The sequence below is a fragment of the Callospermophilus lateralis genome, chromosome 18 (assembly GCF_048772815.1).
Source record: "Callospermophilus lateralis isolate mCalLat2 chromosome 18, mCalLat2.hap1, whole genome shotgun sequence".
In the NCBI taxonomy this organism is placed as follows: Eukaryota; Metazoa; Chordata; class Mammalia; order Rodentia; family Sciuridae; genus Callospermophilus; species Callospermophilus lateralis.
In genome coordinates, this window is record NC_135322.1 from 63,098,406 (window position 1) to 63,114,648 (window position 16,243).

Consider the following 16,243-nt stretch of genomic DNA (forward strand, 5'->3'; position numbering starts at 1 on the left):
GTGGGACGGTGCCGGTGTGGAGAGCTGAGTCCCCGCAGTGTGGAGAGCTGAGGACCCCCAGGGCCATGGAGCACGGTCGCCCTGGGCCAGCCTGCTGGAGTGTCCTTCCACCCCTGCCTCCTGGACACAAGCGAGGCCAGGGCTCGGCAGAGCCAGGCACCTGGCCCAGCAGACGCAGAGTTCCCACCCAGCCTGGTGTGGGGGCCTTAGTCTGGCCCCTCTGGGGCGGGTGACACAGGACTCCTGTGCGGGGGCTTATTGGGGGGTTGACCATGAGCCCGGAGGACAGGATCAAAGAGCCCGGCCTGGGCCGCAGCAGGGTGTCGGGGTGGGATGGGGGTCCCTGGGCGGCTGAGGGAGCTGGCGCCCCCTCCCTGCAGCGGAAGGCACTGTGTGCCCCAGAGGCTGGCTCCCCGTGGGCCCAGGGCACCCAGGGCTGTGGACTGCCCCTCTTCTGGCTGTGGGGGCACAGGCCTGGGGGGCTTCTGCAGCACTGGGGGGAGGTCTGGGCTAAGTGGACACTGAGCTGGGGTTCTGTCACCCAGAGAGGAGCCTCCGCTTCCCCACTGTCCACTTCTGAGACGAGAGGTGGGAAAGGGGGTGGCCCAGGATGCCCGCACCATCTGCCTGGGGCGGGACCCCCCCATGGGGCGGGACCCCCCTCCACGGGACAGTCTCAGTTATCTTGGCCAAAAGGGTCACAGGACAGGCAGGGAGGGAGCATAGGGCAGCTCCACAGCAGCTCGCACTGGGGGTCCTGAAGCTGGCTTAACAGGCCCCAGGGCTCTGCCGGTTGGCCTTAGGTGGGCACCTGCTGTATGCGAGGGCAGTGGTGAGCCGGGAGGGCTCTTGGGTCTTCCCCCTGCAGAAGGGCAGGGCCCTGGCCCCGCTCCTAATGCTCTTTCCTAAGGCGTCCTCTGCTCCGTGGCCCAGGGGCCGACTGGCTGCCTCCCTCATGTGCGGGTGCCTTGGCCCAGACCCCAGCCGGCCCCTGTCCAGGTCGGGCTGTGCGGGGGGCTGGGCAGCACAGGAGACAGAAGCCCTTCCTGATTTCCCTTAGGATGGGGTGAACGTGTGCCACACCTGGCCATCTTCTCCAGGGCACTGTGTGCAGGCACCTGAGGTAGCCCGCCACTCTCCCCGTCCCATCCAGACACCCAGTAGTCCTGTGCTTCTGTCCCGTCCCCCATGAGAGCCACCAAGAATCTAAAATCCCAGGAGTCCCAATGGCTTTTCCATGCCCACCGGCCACCCCCATCCCTGGGCACCTCCACCCTTCATCTCCCCGCTGCTGCCCTCAGCCAGGGGTACCGCGTGCCCGTGTTGCAGATGGAAGTCTGGGGCTGGGCGCGGTCGCACACGCGTTCACAGGTCGCTCAGGGCCATCCCGAGCCAGGGCCCATCCTTAACCAGGACCCACCTGAGCCAGGGCCCATCCTTAACCAGGGCCCATCCTTAACCAGGACCCATCCTTAACCAGGACCCACCTGAGTCAGGGCCATCCCGAGCCAGGACCCATCCTTAACCAGGACCCATCCTTAACCAGGGCCCACCCTGAGCCAGGGCCCATCCTTAACCAGGACCCATCCTTAACCAGGACCCACCTGAGCCAGGGCCTTCTCCACATGTGTGACCTGTGATTCAGACTCCAGGCCGGGAAGAGCCTCGGGTCACCATGGCACCAGTGGAGAGAGCAGGCTCCAGGCCCCTGCAGGCCAGAGGCCTGACCCTGTGGGACCGCGGTGGGACCCTGGTGGGTGGCCATGCTTCTCTGCATCTTGGTTTTCTATCCTGGAAATTGGTCATTAGAGTGTCGAGGTCAATGTCCTCACTGGACCACAAGGAGGGTGCGGATAAAGCCCAAGGCCAGGCCCCCGGCACACCCTGACCAAGGGAGGCCCTTCCCCAGCCTGCTGGAGTGGCCTCAGCACCTTTCCCATTTCAGACACCAAGGCCAGACGAGGGGAGGGACTTCCCCAGGTCGCAGCAGGGTAGAGGCTGAGCAGGGAGCCCGGGGTCCTTCCTGCGGTGTCCTGGAACCAGCCGTCCTGCAGGGAGCCCGGCCATCCCCTCCCTGCCTGACCGGCTCCTGTCCTCTGCCCTGCAGACCTGGGACGAAGAGCTCGAGAGGTCAGCGGCGGCCTGGGCGGAGGAGTGCCTCTGGGAGCACGGGCCCGCCAGCCTGCTGGTGTCCATCGGGCAGAACCTGGCCGTGCACTGGGGCAGGTAAGTGCTGTGGGCCCCCAGGCTGCCCGGTCCCCTCCCTCCTGCCACCACTGCAGGTGCCCACCCCGAGTAGGTGTGGCACTACTGCCCGTCCTCGAATTCAGCCCAGAGTGGGGAGAGGGAGGGGGGGAGGGGGAGAGGGAGGGGGAGAGGGAAGATGTCCTTTGACCACAGGCAGGACGGGTGTTGGTGACCAGCAGAGACTCGGCCAGCTTGGCCCTGAGTCCCCGTTCTCTCGGGCACACCGGCCACTCTCCAGGGCCCGGGTCTGCTTCCTTCCTGCCCTGGTCATTGAAAAGCTGGGCTGGGATTGAGATGGCCTGTCCAACAGAGGTCAGGGCTCGCTGTCACTTCGAACAGAACCACTTCGTGGCCTGGCCTTTCCTATGGCCATGGGCAGCATGCTGTCCTCTAGGTCGGTGACAAACCTGGGCATTGAGGACGGCCCCAGGGGTTCACGGTGGGAGAAGGAGCGCTTCCTTCAGTGGGCACTGCTTTCTGTGAACGCGGCCTTCTGCTGGCCCCACGGACGGTCCGAGGCGGGAGACCTGAATTCCGTCCTTGGTCTCTGGCCCCTCCGTGGCGCCTGCGGGTGCTGAGCCGCGTTCCCTGGCTGCACCTGGAGCCCGGGGTGCACGTCCTTCCCCACCTCCTGCTTCACCTCACGGGCCTCGGGTCCTGCCTGGAGAGGCCGCAGCTCACGGCAGCACCTCACCTTTGCTCTTACAGCTTCGTCATGGGTTTGGTTTTGGGACTCCCCTGCGTCAGCTCTGGGGCCACCGAGGAGCAGGGTTGATGGTCAGGGGCCCAGGGCTTCTCCACGCACCTCCCTCACTTGTTTCCCCAAGGGCTGCTCAGCCTGTGGCCCTGTGCTGGCCGAGTGTCCCCCTCCAAACTGCCCAGCAGTGTCCTCGGCCTGCGAGAGGTGGACATGGGGAACCTTCTGTTCGAGGCTTCCTCCTGTGAGCCTGAATGTCCCCGAGCTGGCCCCAGGACAAGACGAGAGAGGCTGTTCCTGGGCCCTGGCTGACCGCGACCCTTGGCTCTGGGTACAAGCAGTAATTGTTACAAGACCTCAACTGCCTCGCTGACCACATGGCCCTGACAGATGGCCACTCCCCCGGAGCTTTTTCTCCTTATTGAAACCACTTTGTTTACGCTTGCTGGTGACAATGACCATGGATTTGCATCCAGTTTTCTTTCCTGGTTAAAACAAAGCAAAAGAGAACAGGGCCAAGCTGGTGGGTGGGCAGCGGCCACAGAGCCAGTTCCCCGGGGAGGACACCTCGGGGACAGGTGGTGCCCGGCCCTCCCCGTGGGGGTGTGGCCCTAGACCACTGGCTTCCCGCCTTCGCCCTCCCTCCCACCTGTGAGGCCCGCACGCCTGGATGCGTCTGTCCAGTGAGCTTCTGAGTCCTCAGGCACCCTGCAGCCAGGTCCTGAGGGGGACAAGCCTGAGGCCTTGGTTCCCTGAGGGGCAGCAGGGACCCCTCTGCCCTGCCCCCCATAGCTGGGAAGGCCCCCACTTTCAGACTCCTCTGCCCAGGGGTGTCCCGTCTGAGGGTGGCCGCCTTAGGTCTTCTAAGTGGTCTCAGCTCTGAAATCCCGACTTTCTTAAGCCATGGAATCTGAAGTGTGGGGCTCGTGGGTGCGTGTACGGTCCCTAGTGTAGGTGAGAATAGTGCACAGTTGACACCAAAAGGACCCGCGGGGCCAAGAAGAGTCTCCGGCACGCACAGATGGTATATGGGTGCCCGGGAGCCCACTGGGCCCAGGGCTACCACGACGCCTGGGGGTACCCCCAATTCTGGTTGTAGGCCCCGCTGCCAGATGCAGGGTGGAATCAGGGGCCACCCTCAAAGCCGCCGCCACCAGTATCCTCCCGTGGCCTCCTGCTCTGGGTCCTCCTGGGCCGTGGGCCGCGGTCGGAACGCAACCGCCCTCTCTGCCCGCAGGTACCGCTCTCCGGGCTTCCACGTGCAGTCCTGGTACGATGAGGTGAAGGACTACACCTACCCCTACCCCCACGAGTGCAGCCCCTGGTGCCCAGAGAGGTGCTCGGGGGCCATGTGCACCCACTACACGCAGGTAACTCGGGACCGGCCACCCCCTCCGCCCCGCACCCCCGACCCAGGCTTCCCCATCCCTGGGGACTGAGGCCAGAGCTGGAGCCTCTCTGTGCTGTCACCGCCCCGGAGCTCCCTCCGTGGTGCCACTCAGAGTGCCGCTGGGGGACTGAGCTCTTTGTCCCCAGCTCACAGTAAGGCCAGGACCCGGCCAGCACTGGAAGCTTCTGGCACGTTGCTGGGGGATTTTCACTATGTGTGAATAGCGGGGCTTTTTCATCTTTTATTTATTTTTTTAAAGAGCTCTGCGCCCCGGGGATCGGGGAGACCCTCGCCCCTCTGCTCTCCACCGCCAGCTCCTCCCCAAGCCCAGGAGGCGCTCCTTGCGCCTGGGCCGTGACGCTGCTCTGTCTTTGCAGATGGTCTGGGCCACCACCACCAAGATCGGCTGTGCCGTCAACACCTGCCGGAGGATGAACGTGTGGGGAGACATCTGGGAGAACGCCGTCTACCTCGTCTGCAACTACTCTCCAAAGTGAGCGTCTGCCGCGGGTCCTGGCTGGGTCCCCACTACAACTGGCTTCGCCAGCAAAGACTCTCAGCTGTTTCTCATAGTGAGGGTCTAGGAGTGGGTTAGGGTCATCTTAGCAGCTCAGCAGTGTCGGGGGGACTCCAGCCCTATCAGTCTGTGCCTTCCTTACCTTGTGACCCCAAGGTGGCTGCAGACCACCTGCATCCTATCTTCCCAAGAAGAAGGAGGTAGGATGGTAGGAGAGGGCTCCCCTTGGGCACTTCTGCAGAACTAGACCAATCAGAGACAATGGGGCAGGTGGTAAGGAGGTTGCCCTGGTGGCTGCCCAAGTCATGCCCTGGGGCCACTGGAGCACACAGAGGCAGGAGTGGCTGTTGTCTGGGCGTCCAGAGGGTCTGCCAGGTGCTGTTGCTGCTATTCTCTGAAGGCATGCCCAGAAGGCACCCTAGGAAACCCAGCTTCACGCTGGACCCGACTTGCCGTCCTCGTTCTGTTGTCCTGCCCGAGGGACCACAGGACTTCAGTGTGGCCCCTCCTCGGGGGACCTGTCATCGTGTCACTCAGCCCTTATTCATTCACCCCGTTGCTCACTGCACAAATATGTGCTGACCCTGGAGCTTCGGTCCCCGTGTGAGCCCGCGGTCTGCCAGCTGATCACTCCGCTGGCCGCTGTCCTCGCAGGGCACGCTGCAGAGGGGCCCTCACAGCGTATTTGCCCAGTGACTGAATGAAACGGGAATGACCTCATCTGCTTGGGTTGGGTTGGGAGTGGCCCTGGGAGGTAGGTGACGGGGAATCGCCGAGGCCGGGAGGAAGCAAGCTCTGCAGATGCCATCAGGCAGGGTGACGTCACTGCCAGGAGGCTCAGGAGCCCACAGAGCACCGTCACTGCTCCCGGGGAGGAGGGGTGACTGGACTGACTCTTCTTTATGTGAAAAACACACCTGGAAGGTGCAGTCGGAACGGAGTCCGCCTCAGCACCCAACTTGCTCGGGAAGCCATGTGCAGGACAAGCTGCCCGAGCAGCCTGTGGCCAGGGGCAGCTCCACCGCAGGCTCCTTGCTCCCTGCTGGGTCCCAGGAGCTGCAGGTCAAGCCCCAGCCCCGCAGGGTTCTGGCCAGGCGACCTCCTGGCAGGCCGCCTCCTGGCGTGTGCTCCTTGGGCAGCGAGGGCGTGAGCCCCCTGGCTGTCTCTGGAAGGACACTCACGGGTGCACCAGGACCCACCCGATGGCCTCTGCAGCGTCCTTCCCTCCTGTGCAGCCATCTCGGGATGCAGGCCACATGGGTGTAGGGCTTCAATGCACGGATCCTGGGGACGAGCGTGGACATGTCCACATACACCCACACACACACCTGTGCTCGCACACACCTGCTGTCCCAGCAGGCCCCGCGTTGGTGACAGCGCCACACCTGCGTCAGCGCTGAATGTTTCCAGTGCCCCAGGCTCCCTCATTCCCAAAGTGCCCCAGTTGGCACCCCTGGCGGTCCTGTCTGGTTGGGACCCCGCGGCAGGGGCTGTGGGTGGGCTCTGGGTGTCCAGCACCTTCTGCCGGGCATCGCCTCTGTGAGAGGCACCCGTGGTGTGTGTGCTTACTGTGGCCATGTGATGGTCAGCTCTGTCCACAGCTTCTGTCCTAAGGAGAGAGCCCAAGATCCTGGGCTGGGCCAGGCACTGTCCCTGGCACAAGGGTGGACACTGGCTGAGAAGGTGGGCTCAGGAGTGGTGCAGGGCTCATGCTGTGGTGGCCTCATGCGTGAGGAGGATGGAGGCAGCACCCAGCCTCCCCCAGCCGTGGAGCCCCCCGTCCCCTGCCACCCCTCCACCCCCTTGATGCATCTGGAGGTTCAAGGCCACAGAGGGGCACTGTTTCCGCAGTTGGTCCTCTGGCCAGCACCAGCAGGCCCCCACCTCCCTGGAAAGCTGTGGGAGGAGAGCCTGGACGGGCTTCTGATTTACCAACCCTCCTGAGCAGCCCTAGGGCTTCCGACTGGCCACCTGCTGAGGCCTCACCACAGGCCTGAGGCGGGGTGGTCCCTCTGCTGGACCTGGTGTCCATCCGGGGTCCAGGCTTCACTCAGGGCTGAGGAGGCAGACCAGGTGCCGGCTGGAAGGGTCTCAGCTGCCGGGTTCTGTGGGGTTTCGGAATCCTCCAGACTGCCCTGGAGGACCTGGTGGCTGCCTGTCCCTGGCACACACCCCCTCCCCGACTTGGTGGGACTGTGTTCGGGGTCCCCGGTGGGTCTGGGAGAGCCTCATCTCCAGGCCCCGAGGCCTTCCTGACAGTGTTCCTGGTCTCCTCCAGGGGGAACTGGATCGGAGAAGCCCCCTACAAGAGCGGCCGGCCCTGCTCCGAGTGCCCGCCCAGCTACGGAGGCAGCTGCAGAAACAACCTGTGCTACCGAGGTAGGAGCACGGGACAGCCACCGAGTGACGGGGACCTCCTGACCCCAGTCACAGACGGCTTGAACCAAGCAGGGAACCAGACCCTACTCCAGGCCCCTGCTCGCCCCCGAACCTCTCTCCTCCCGCGGCCAAAGCTGGAGCACCAAGGCCTGAGCCCTTCCGCTGTTCCTGTGCGCTGCCGGGCCTGCAGTGTCCCCACGTCCTCTGCTGCTGTGCGTGGACACCCACTGCCGTCCCTGCCCTTCCCTGGGCTTCCGGGGGCCATGTTCCAGGGAGGGCCAAATGGGCCCTGGCCGCTGAGGCTCGTGCGGCACTGTCAGCAGTGACCGCGGGCCGTGCAGGAGGGCAGGTGGCTCTGCGTCAGGGGAGGTGGGCAGGCGGGAGTCGCCCTCTTGGCAGGGAGACCCGGGGTCGGTCGGGGCTCTGGCAGGGAGAAGAGGAGGGTTAGAGGGAGGTGGCAGGGACCCGGGCACTCTGCTGCCCAGCAGCTGTGTACAGCTGACTGTTCCCCGTGGGGAGGAGGGACCCGCCTGCCTGCAGTCTGCTCTGAGGAGCCCCTCCCGCCAGCCCCTGGCTGTGCACCCTGCTGCAGCTGTTCCTGGGGCGGCCTCCTCCTGGGAGCACCTGCCCCATGTGCTCATGACCCCAGCTCCCCGTGAACCCTGCCATGCTAGACCGGCCGGGCACTCAGGGCCGCCGGGGCACGTGGCATGTGTGTCCTGCGTGGTTTTTGGTTAAATATGCCCCCAATTTCCACAGAGACTCACTTTCAAAGGACAGACGCACACAGAGACCTTAGATGCCAGTTTACCCACGAAACGACGCCCCGTGTACATATTTCTTTATTTTTGGTGGAAAACGCCCAACTCCTCTTGGCAGGCATTCCTGTCTCCTCGGCCAGCCATGCAAAGTCCCCCGAGAGCCGCTTACCTGCATAAGCTACTTAATAAGTGCGCGTCGCGGGTGCCGGGCAAGGCCCTGACCCGTCATGGAGATACGGGGGCTTAAGGATAAGGAGAGAAAAGAGAAGCTGGCTTCCCTCCAGCCCCCCCGTGTGGGATGGGAGGTCGGGGAGTGGGGCTGGATGCCTGCCGGCCACTTCCCAGCTGTGTGAGCTTGGGAAGGCTGCTTCCCCTCTCTGAGCCCCGTCTCCTGTGGTGGGGCTGATGGTGTCTCTAAGGGAACGAGGGGAAGTGGGGGGATGCTGGGACCCACGCTGCCCGGGGTCACGTGAGCTCTGTGCTCCGTTCCAGCCGCGGGGCCAGGCAGAGCCTGCAAGGGATGTAAGTGACGCTCTGGAGTGCCATCTTGGGACCAGTGATCTTGAGGTGCACGGGGCAGGAATTTCCCATGTGGGGCCTCACAGGGATCCTCACTGGGAGGTGCCCAACTGCAGTCGCCCGGGGAGCAGCCCGCTTTTCCTGTGTGCGTCTGAGGGAGGACCCGTCTGCCCGGCCCTGCAATGGTCACCCTCAAACGCTTTGGACGCTTCACCAGGCTATATCCTGCTACATAAAGCCACGATTATGAGGTGTAAAATCCCAAAGGCCAGTGGAAGAAACCCAGCTCATTGCCGAGAAGCTCTGGCCTCAGTAAAGGGCAGCCCTGAATAGCCACATTGACGGGCGCAGGGGACAGGAGGGGCCGTGTGCCGGGCGTGTTCACCAGCAACGTCTGGGGAGCTCCCCCTCCAGCTCCCTGCACGGGCGCCCGACGGTCCCTTCCTTGGGTGTCCTACCTGGGTGGCCAGGCCTTCTTTTGTTTTGGGTGACCGTCCTCCCTCGGTGAGCTTCGTTGGGTGGCTCCTAGTGCGGGGGCTGGTTAGCGTGGCCTGGGCAGCAGGCGGCCGCTGGTCTTGGGAGTTCACAGCTGGAGGGTGAACTCAGCAGAGCATAAGAAAGGATTGGGCCCCCTTTCCTCCTGGCTCCCCGGCCCATGCTCCTCTGGAGTGCTGGCTGGGTGGGGTGGTGGGCAGTGAGTTAGCCAGGAACAGTGTGGAGGCCGGGCCTGGAATGGCGCTTGAGGGTGCTGCTGGACCTTTGGATTGTGTGCACAGAAACCCCTGCTCTGCCCTCTGGCAGAGAGCTCATGGGTTGGAAGGCAGGAGGCCTGCGACAGGGTGGCTGGACTGGCGGCCTCTTGACCTTGCCGGCATGGAAGCCACATGTGCTCCGTGGAAACCCGACTTAGAGCTCTGCGTCTTGATCTTCCAGGCTGAGACACGGGGCCAGCGCTCTCCATGCTGGGCTGTGGCAGTTCTGTGTGTTAAGTTCTTCTCGGGGGCGGGGGGTGACCACCTTGTAAGCTGAGGAGCGTCTGTATTGTCCCTTTCAGTTGAGGAGCCTGGGAGGCAGGGGACCCCAAGTCTCGGAGGACAGGAGGTGCAGGCTGTGGATGACGGAGGAAAGGGCCCCCGGCAGAGCCCCACATCTGCTCACCCTGATAAGGTCCCGGGGCCACAGGTTGGCTCTCACTTCTTGGCTTTGGCTGGACTTAGCTTGGTGTCCTGGTGGGCCAGCAGCTCAGGACTGTCCATCAAGACGAAAATGAAAGTGGACTGATATTTAATAAGTGCAACTTGTTTATTTAACTAAAAGATTTTAAAACTTGGGGGTCCTGGTCATGGTTGGAGAAATGTGACACACGTGCCCTTTGTGGGGCAGGATGGGGACCGGATAGCCGGAGTCAGGTCTTTGGACGGTCGTGTGTGATGAGCCCGAAGCTGTGACACAGTCACTCCCCAGGGCACAGGTGGCTGGCCGGAGGTGCAGCTGGGGTCCCAGAGCATCAACCTGGGTCTGTGACCCTCCCCCAATGAAAGGGCAGAGGGGCCTCGGGGACAGCAAGGGCTTTGGGTCGGTGACCAGGGAAGCTCCTTGAAGCTGCCTTCTTGGACAGCTGTCGTGGGCGGCAGATGGACGACAGCTCTGGTTGGACAGGGTCCCCCCTGCCCTCGGGCCCATGGCCATCGTGGGTGGTGGGAAGAGCCCAGCTCCTGGCTGGTGGAATACCGGCGGCTGGGTCTGTCCCCGATGGAACCTTCTCTCTGCTGCTGAAATGACTTCTGAGGAACTGACCCCCCAACAAGTTCCGTTTTCAAATTGTCCCCCCAAGTCCTCTTGCTGACTCCCAGTGTGTACTCTCTCCCTCGCCACCACCAAGAGGAGACCCACGTCCAGAAACCCGAGACGGACGAGATGAACGAGGTGGAAACGGCCCCCGTCCCTGACGAAAAGCACGTCTGGGTCCAGCCGAGGGTGGTCAGACCCACGAAGCCCAAGAAAACCCCCGCGGTCAAGTACATGAGTGAGTCCTGGTCCCCTGCCTCCTGCTCTCCAAGCCACCTGGGTGCCCTGAGGGGAGCTGGGTGGGGACGGCAGGGGGCAGGAAGGGGTGCCCGGCTGGCCAGAGTAGACAGCTCCCCAGGTCCTTCCTGGGAGACCTGGAGGAGATAGGTCCCTCCCGGGGCAGCTGGCCTCTCAAGGGGAATGCAGCACGTACCACGTCCAGGGGCTCGGGCACCGCGTCCAGGGGCTCGGGCACCTTCCGCCACCCCTTTGCAGGTTCCAGCTCTGGGCCAGGTGACCCCTTGCTTTTTTCTGGCTCTGTGCTCCTCCGTGGAGTGGGGAGACCATGCCCAGCGCTGGGCAGTCCTGGGGGTTACTGGCTTTGATGGGACCGTCCAGTGTCTCTACTCTAGACCACCAAGAAGCGCCCCCAGATCCCTGATGGGCGGGAGGCCAAGTGCTTCTCCCAGGACTAGGAAGCCCACACAGTGTCCCCCGCTCACTCTTGACCTCTGGCTGAGCACCCCGGAGCTTTGGGCTTGGCTAGAGCTTGGCCCCCAGGGACGGCCTGGCTGAGGGCCGGGCACTTCCTCGGCCGGGATGGCCCGGGTGAGTGCTGAGGCTCGTTTCCCCCCAAGGGCCAAGAAGCACAAAGCTGGCCTCACTGTGAGAGCCCCTGACCCTGCTGGCCCTGGAGACCCTTCCCGTCTTTTCAGCTCCTCTGTCCTCCTGGCCCCGTCCATCCTTCTCTCCTCCCCGGCCTTCAAGCCTCTCACGGCAGTGACTGTTCTGCAGCTCATTCTGACCAGGACGCTGGTCCCTTGTCCCTCTGAAGTGGTGGCAGTTGTAGTCGTATGGAGTCATGATATGGCCAGGGCCTCTCCAGCCACCCCACTCTGGACCCTGACATGTCCCTGTAAACCAGGCCACGGGAGCTCTGGGCACAGCTCACTTGGCTGTGGGGAGGCGGCCATGTCCGGCACCTGGGCTGGGACAAGGACCCTGTCCTTGTGGGTCCTGCCGCCAGGACCTGGCGGGGCTGCAGGGCACCGGTGGTCCCAGGCTGCTTCTGGGCCACACTGCTCACCCTTTAATGCTCACAGGGCCTTTCAAGCGGGTGCCATGATTATCCCCGTGTGGAACTGGGACCTCAGAGAGTGACCAACACCCAGGGTCCCACCACAGTGACGAGCCCCCAGAAGGTCACAGCTGCCAGGCATTGCTCTTCTCTTGTGTGGCTTGGCTCCAGAATTTTCCGGAATGGCCTGCGGGGAGGCCTTCCAGCCCGCACTCGCCCTCCTGGCTTCTTGCTGTGATGGACACCTCCCCGTTTCTCTCCTAGCCCAGGTCATCCGCTGTGACACCAAGATGAAGGACAAGTGCAAGGGGTCTACGTGCAACAGGTGAGTGGCTGACCTGCCCCTCGAGCCCCTGGTCCTCGCAGATGGGCTCACTGCACCTGGGCCGGGTGCGTGGACACTCGTAGACACTGGCTGTTGGTCAACTTGGAGTCACTGTGACCACGTGCCTGACAAGAACAGCTCAGAGGAGGAGCCGTTGGTTGTGGCTCACAGTGTCAGAGGGTCAGTGCACGGTCAGCCTCCCCATCGCTTGGGGTCCGAGGCAGGGCATGGGGGAGGAGTGCCGTCCATCCCGGGCAGCCAGCAAGCAGGGAAGGGAACAGGCTGCAGGCAGATTCTCCCCTCCAGGGCCCACCCCAGTGACCACCTTCTCAGTCACGCCTGCCTGCTGACAGTGACCGTCCAGACAGTCCAGTCACACTGGGTGGGCTGACAGGTCCCAGCTCTCAGTCCTGCCATTTCCCCTCCTTCCACCTCTGCATGGACACGGGAGCTCTGGGGACACCTCACACCCAAGCCCAATTCCCTAGAGCCCTAAGGCTGGGCCCAGCGAGCCAGGAGCAGGCCCGGGTCAGGCGTGCCCTGGCCATGGCACCCCGCCTTTCCTCTGACTTCCCTCAGTGCCCGAGAGCTTGGCCCCTGGGGCTGCTCCTCTGTTGACCCAGGCAGGGCCCGGGCTGCGCTGTCCTGGCACTGGGGACAGCTTGGTCTTCCTGGTGGGGCCGACAGTTCCCTGGCCTCTACCCAGCACGTGCCAGTAGCAAGCTGCCCAAGAGGAGACCACCAAATGTCTCCAGGGACTACAAATGTCCCTGAGGGGTGACAGCACCCCCAGGTGAGAATGGCACATGGGGGTGACGGAGCTAGGTCTCCCGCCCAGGTGTTTACTCCCTTTGAGGGTCCAGGATGGGGGGCTCACACCCTGCACACCAGGAGCTGCCTCCTGGGGCCATGAACTGAGACCCCATGCAGCCTGGGGACAGCAGATGGCGGTGTGCAGGTAAAGTGCCTCTCAAGAGGGCGATGGCAGCGTGAGCCTGTGCGGTCCCTGAGGGGCGAATGTGCTCCGTGCCCGGGTTTCCAGCCGTGTTAGGGCCAGCTCTCAGTGTCGAAGTATGTAACAAGCTGTCCCTGCCAGAGGAACCTGGCACCCGCACCACCAGGAGCTCCCAGGGGACTTTCAGAAGGGACTCGTCCCAGAGGCCGCTGCCCGTGAAGCTGACTTTGCCTGAGAGGGCTCAGCCTCTCAAGGGCCTTTGGGTTCCCAGAGCATTTCCCTAGCTCCCTGGGAAATTCTGACCTGCGGCTGGTGTTGTGAACCCTAAATGGCACGATTGTCCTCAAACCCGAGAGCCTGGTGGGTCGCCCTAACCCGGACCCTATGGAGCCAGGACCAGGAGGGTCTTCCAGCTGCACGCGGATAAGCCGCTTAGGGCCTGCAGAGGTTCACTTGTCTTAGCCGAAAGGGGGTAAGTGCCAGGCTGGGGCGGGGGCCGAGCAGAGAGGACTTGAGAACACCAGAGTAACCCTCATGCCCACCGCAGAGTGAGCCCTTCGCCGGGACACTCTCCAGCACGCCCCTGGGAAATGAGTGGGTTCCTGGCCCCAGAGCCCCAGAGCAGCTGATCAGCGGGCCCCAGTTTGCCAGGGACTTTTCCTGGTTTTAGTAGGAAAGGTCCTGGGAGACCCTGCAGTCCTGGGCAATCGGGAGGCCTGGTCACTTAGCTGGAACGTGACTTGGCAGACTCCTAACGCAGCAGGGGTGCGGTGCGGTTGGAATGGGGTGGCTTCACAGAACCTAAGGCCACTCGAGGCTTCTCCGTGTCTGTGGCGCTCCCTCTATCCGCTGTGTCTGTTCAGCCGGTCAAGGCTGGACACTCCTCCAGCAGGTGCCCGAGTTGCAGGTGGTTGGGCTGTTGGTTAACGAGCACTGCCCAGCTGCAGACAGGCCAGAGGTCACACAGCCGACGTGTGTGAGAAACCAGAAGTCTCCCCGGCCCAGGTGTTTGTCAGGCTCCGTCCACCTCTCTGTGCTGAGGGCAGGGCAGCCGGAGCCCAGCAGGACTTTCCATGCAGCTTCCCGGCAGCACGTGGTCAGCAGGAGCGGCTGCATCCCATGGACCCTCAGAATTTTCCAAAGTCCAGAAATATCCCTCGAGCACTTCCTTCTGAGTGGCTGCAGGACACGCTGGCGTTCGGCTACACAAACCATGTTGGGCCCTTTCAGGTCACCTGTGGCTCCTCCCCGTCTCCATGGTGACAGCTGGCCTGGGTGTGGGGCTGACCGTGTGACTTGTTGCTTGGGATGTGGACTTGGAGGGAAATTCTGGGGCCCGTGGAGTGGACGTGGAGGCGTGCTGTGCTTGTGTGGTCCCAGGAAGGACCCAGGCCTCCCCGGGCCAGGCAGGGTCCAGCGCTGAGCTACACGTCCTGGGCCCCCTCTCTGCTTTTTCTGAGACAGGGTCTCCTTAAGTTGCCCAGGCTGGCCCCAAGCCGGCCACGCCCCTGCCTCAGCCTCTGGGGTGCTGGGATCACAGGCGTGGCCCCACGCCCGGGAGTCTCTTGGCGGGTCTGGGGGTCACGAACAGAGCAGCTTCTCTGAGGTTCCCCTGACCAAGTGCCCTGGTGAGTGGCAGCCAGAAAACGGCCCTCATCACCTGCACGTCCTTGGGGACAGTCGGGGCTTCTCCTGTGACGCGTCCCCCTAAGTGTGTGATTGTCATCAAGACCCCAGTGTGTGACGGTGAGCCCACCCGGGCCCTGGTGAACCGTGGGAGCCGCGGAGTCTCCCTGGGAGACGCTTCTCTAGATGTGATAATGGAGCTCTGGAAGGAAGCGCACTCAGGTGGCCGGCAGCCCCATGGGCGAGGCGCCCTCTGATCGCCATTTCTGTCTTCAGGTACCAGTGCCCAGGAGGCTGCCTGAGCCACAAGGCGAAGGTCTTCGGGTCCGTGTTCTATGAAAGTGTAAGTGTGGTCAGTGTGGCTGTGGGCGGTTCGGCTGGACGCTGCCGCGTGTTTTTAAAGAGGCGGTGGCTTCACAGCAGAGGGCTCCCTTTCCACCCCTGGGTCACCCCTGGAGGGTCTGGAACTGATCAGGGCTCGGGGGCTCCCAGCCTGTCAGAGCCACCCGTGGGGACGGGGGCTGGTCCTCGCGGGGCCTGTCTCCGCGTCAGACCCAGACTTAGCATGCTCCGCTGAGTGGGGAGAAAGGGCTCTTGTCACCGTCCTGAGCTGGTAAAGCGACTCGCATGGGTTCTTCCAGATAAGCAAGCCCAGGAACAAAGACCAGGTTATGGGGAGGGGACGGTCAGGGGTGGAGAGAGCCTTGGCCTGGCGTTTTGGCTTTCAGGGGTTTAAGGACAAACCTCTTGGGTATTTCTAACAAAGATTGATTCAGGCTGTCCTTGTGGCCTCCTCCCCGCCCCCCTCCAGTCGTCCAGCATATGCCGGGCCGCCCTCCACTCCGGAGTCCTCGACGACAAAGGAGGCCTGGTGGACATCACCAGGAACGGGCAGGTGCCCTTCTTCGTCAAGTCTCAGAGACACGGCGTGGAGTCGTTGAGGTAACTGTTGTGTCTGTGCCCGGGGCTCCTTAAAACAGTCTTTCCTGTTCCGAGGGTGCCTCTGGCTGCTGCCTGGGCTGGGCAGGCCTGCCACCCGCCGCGCAGTGGAGTGTGTCCTTCCTGATGTTGGGCACAGCCTCCATGCAGCACCCCTGGGAGGTGACGTCCCTGCTGGTAGAACCAGTCGCTGCAGATGTCTGAAGCCCTGTCCCACTAGTGGTCACCCTGGGATGACGGGCACCAGAGGGCCCATCCCTGACCCCGCTCGGCTGGGCATTAACCAAGAAGCACAGTATTCAGTCATCGCATAATAACAGCCAACTTCTTTGGGGTGTTTGGAATGTATCCTCTCATCTTAAAACCGTTGTCTGAGAGTCTGTAGGTCTCACTGGGTTTCCAGAGGAGTCTTGGTACAGACAGGTTAAGCGGCCCTGCTCCAGAACTTGGGAAGGCTGAGCTGGGCGGATGGGCCCCGGGGCGTGTTCCGCTCCCTGACCTGACGTTCTCTCTTCCAGCAAATACAAGCCCTCCAGCTCATTCATGGTGTCCAAAGTGAGAGGTGAGCCGCGGTCACTTAGGGGGAACTGCACGTGGGTGACGTCCGCTCCCCTGCCAGCTTTATTCCTGGGGTCACTGCCCTCTCCTCCGTCACGCCCGCCAGCACCTTTGTCCCACTGTCAGGAGGGTGGTTTCCAGAGGCTCCTGAGAGGTCCTTTCTTTGATTGGCTTCTCAACATAACTGGACTCGAAACTGACGGCAGGGTCAGAAGCAGGTCCGGGCTGTCCTGTTGAATGTCACA

At 63.2% G+C, this 16,243-nt stretch overlaps 1 protein-coding gene across 1 annotated transcript in view; it reads left to right on the forward strand.

The window, feature by feature from the left end:
• Positions 1-16,243, forward strand: part of Crispld2 (cysteine rich secretory protein LCCL domain containing 2) — a 48,974-nt gene that overhangs the window by 15,931 nt on the left and 16,800 nt on the right. The window contains exons 3-11 of the mRNA XM_076837750.2: positions 2,108-2,226; positions 4,182-4,314; positions 4,712-4,827; positions 7,130-7,230; positions 10,393-10,536; positions 11,860-11,920; positions 14,778-14,844; positions 15,313-15,443; positions 15,959-16,002. Coding sequence (XP_076693865.2) covers positions 2,108-2,226; positions 4,182-4,314; positions 4,712-4,827; positions 7,130-7,230; positions 10,393-10,536; positions 11,860-11,920; positions 14,778-14,844; positions 15,313-15,443; positions 15,959-16,002 — 916 coding nt within the window. The remainder of the gene's footprint in view (positions 1-2,107; positions 2,227-4,181; positions 4,315-4,711; positions 4,828-7,129; positions 7,231-10,392; positions 10,537-11,859; positions 11,921-14,777; positions 14,845-15,312; positions 15,444-15,958; positions 16,003-16,243) is intronic.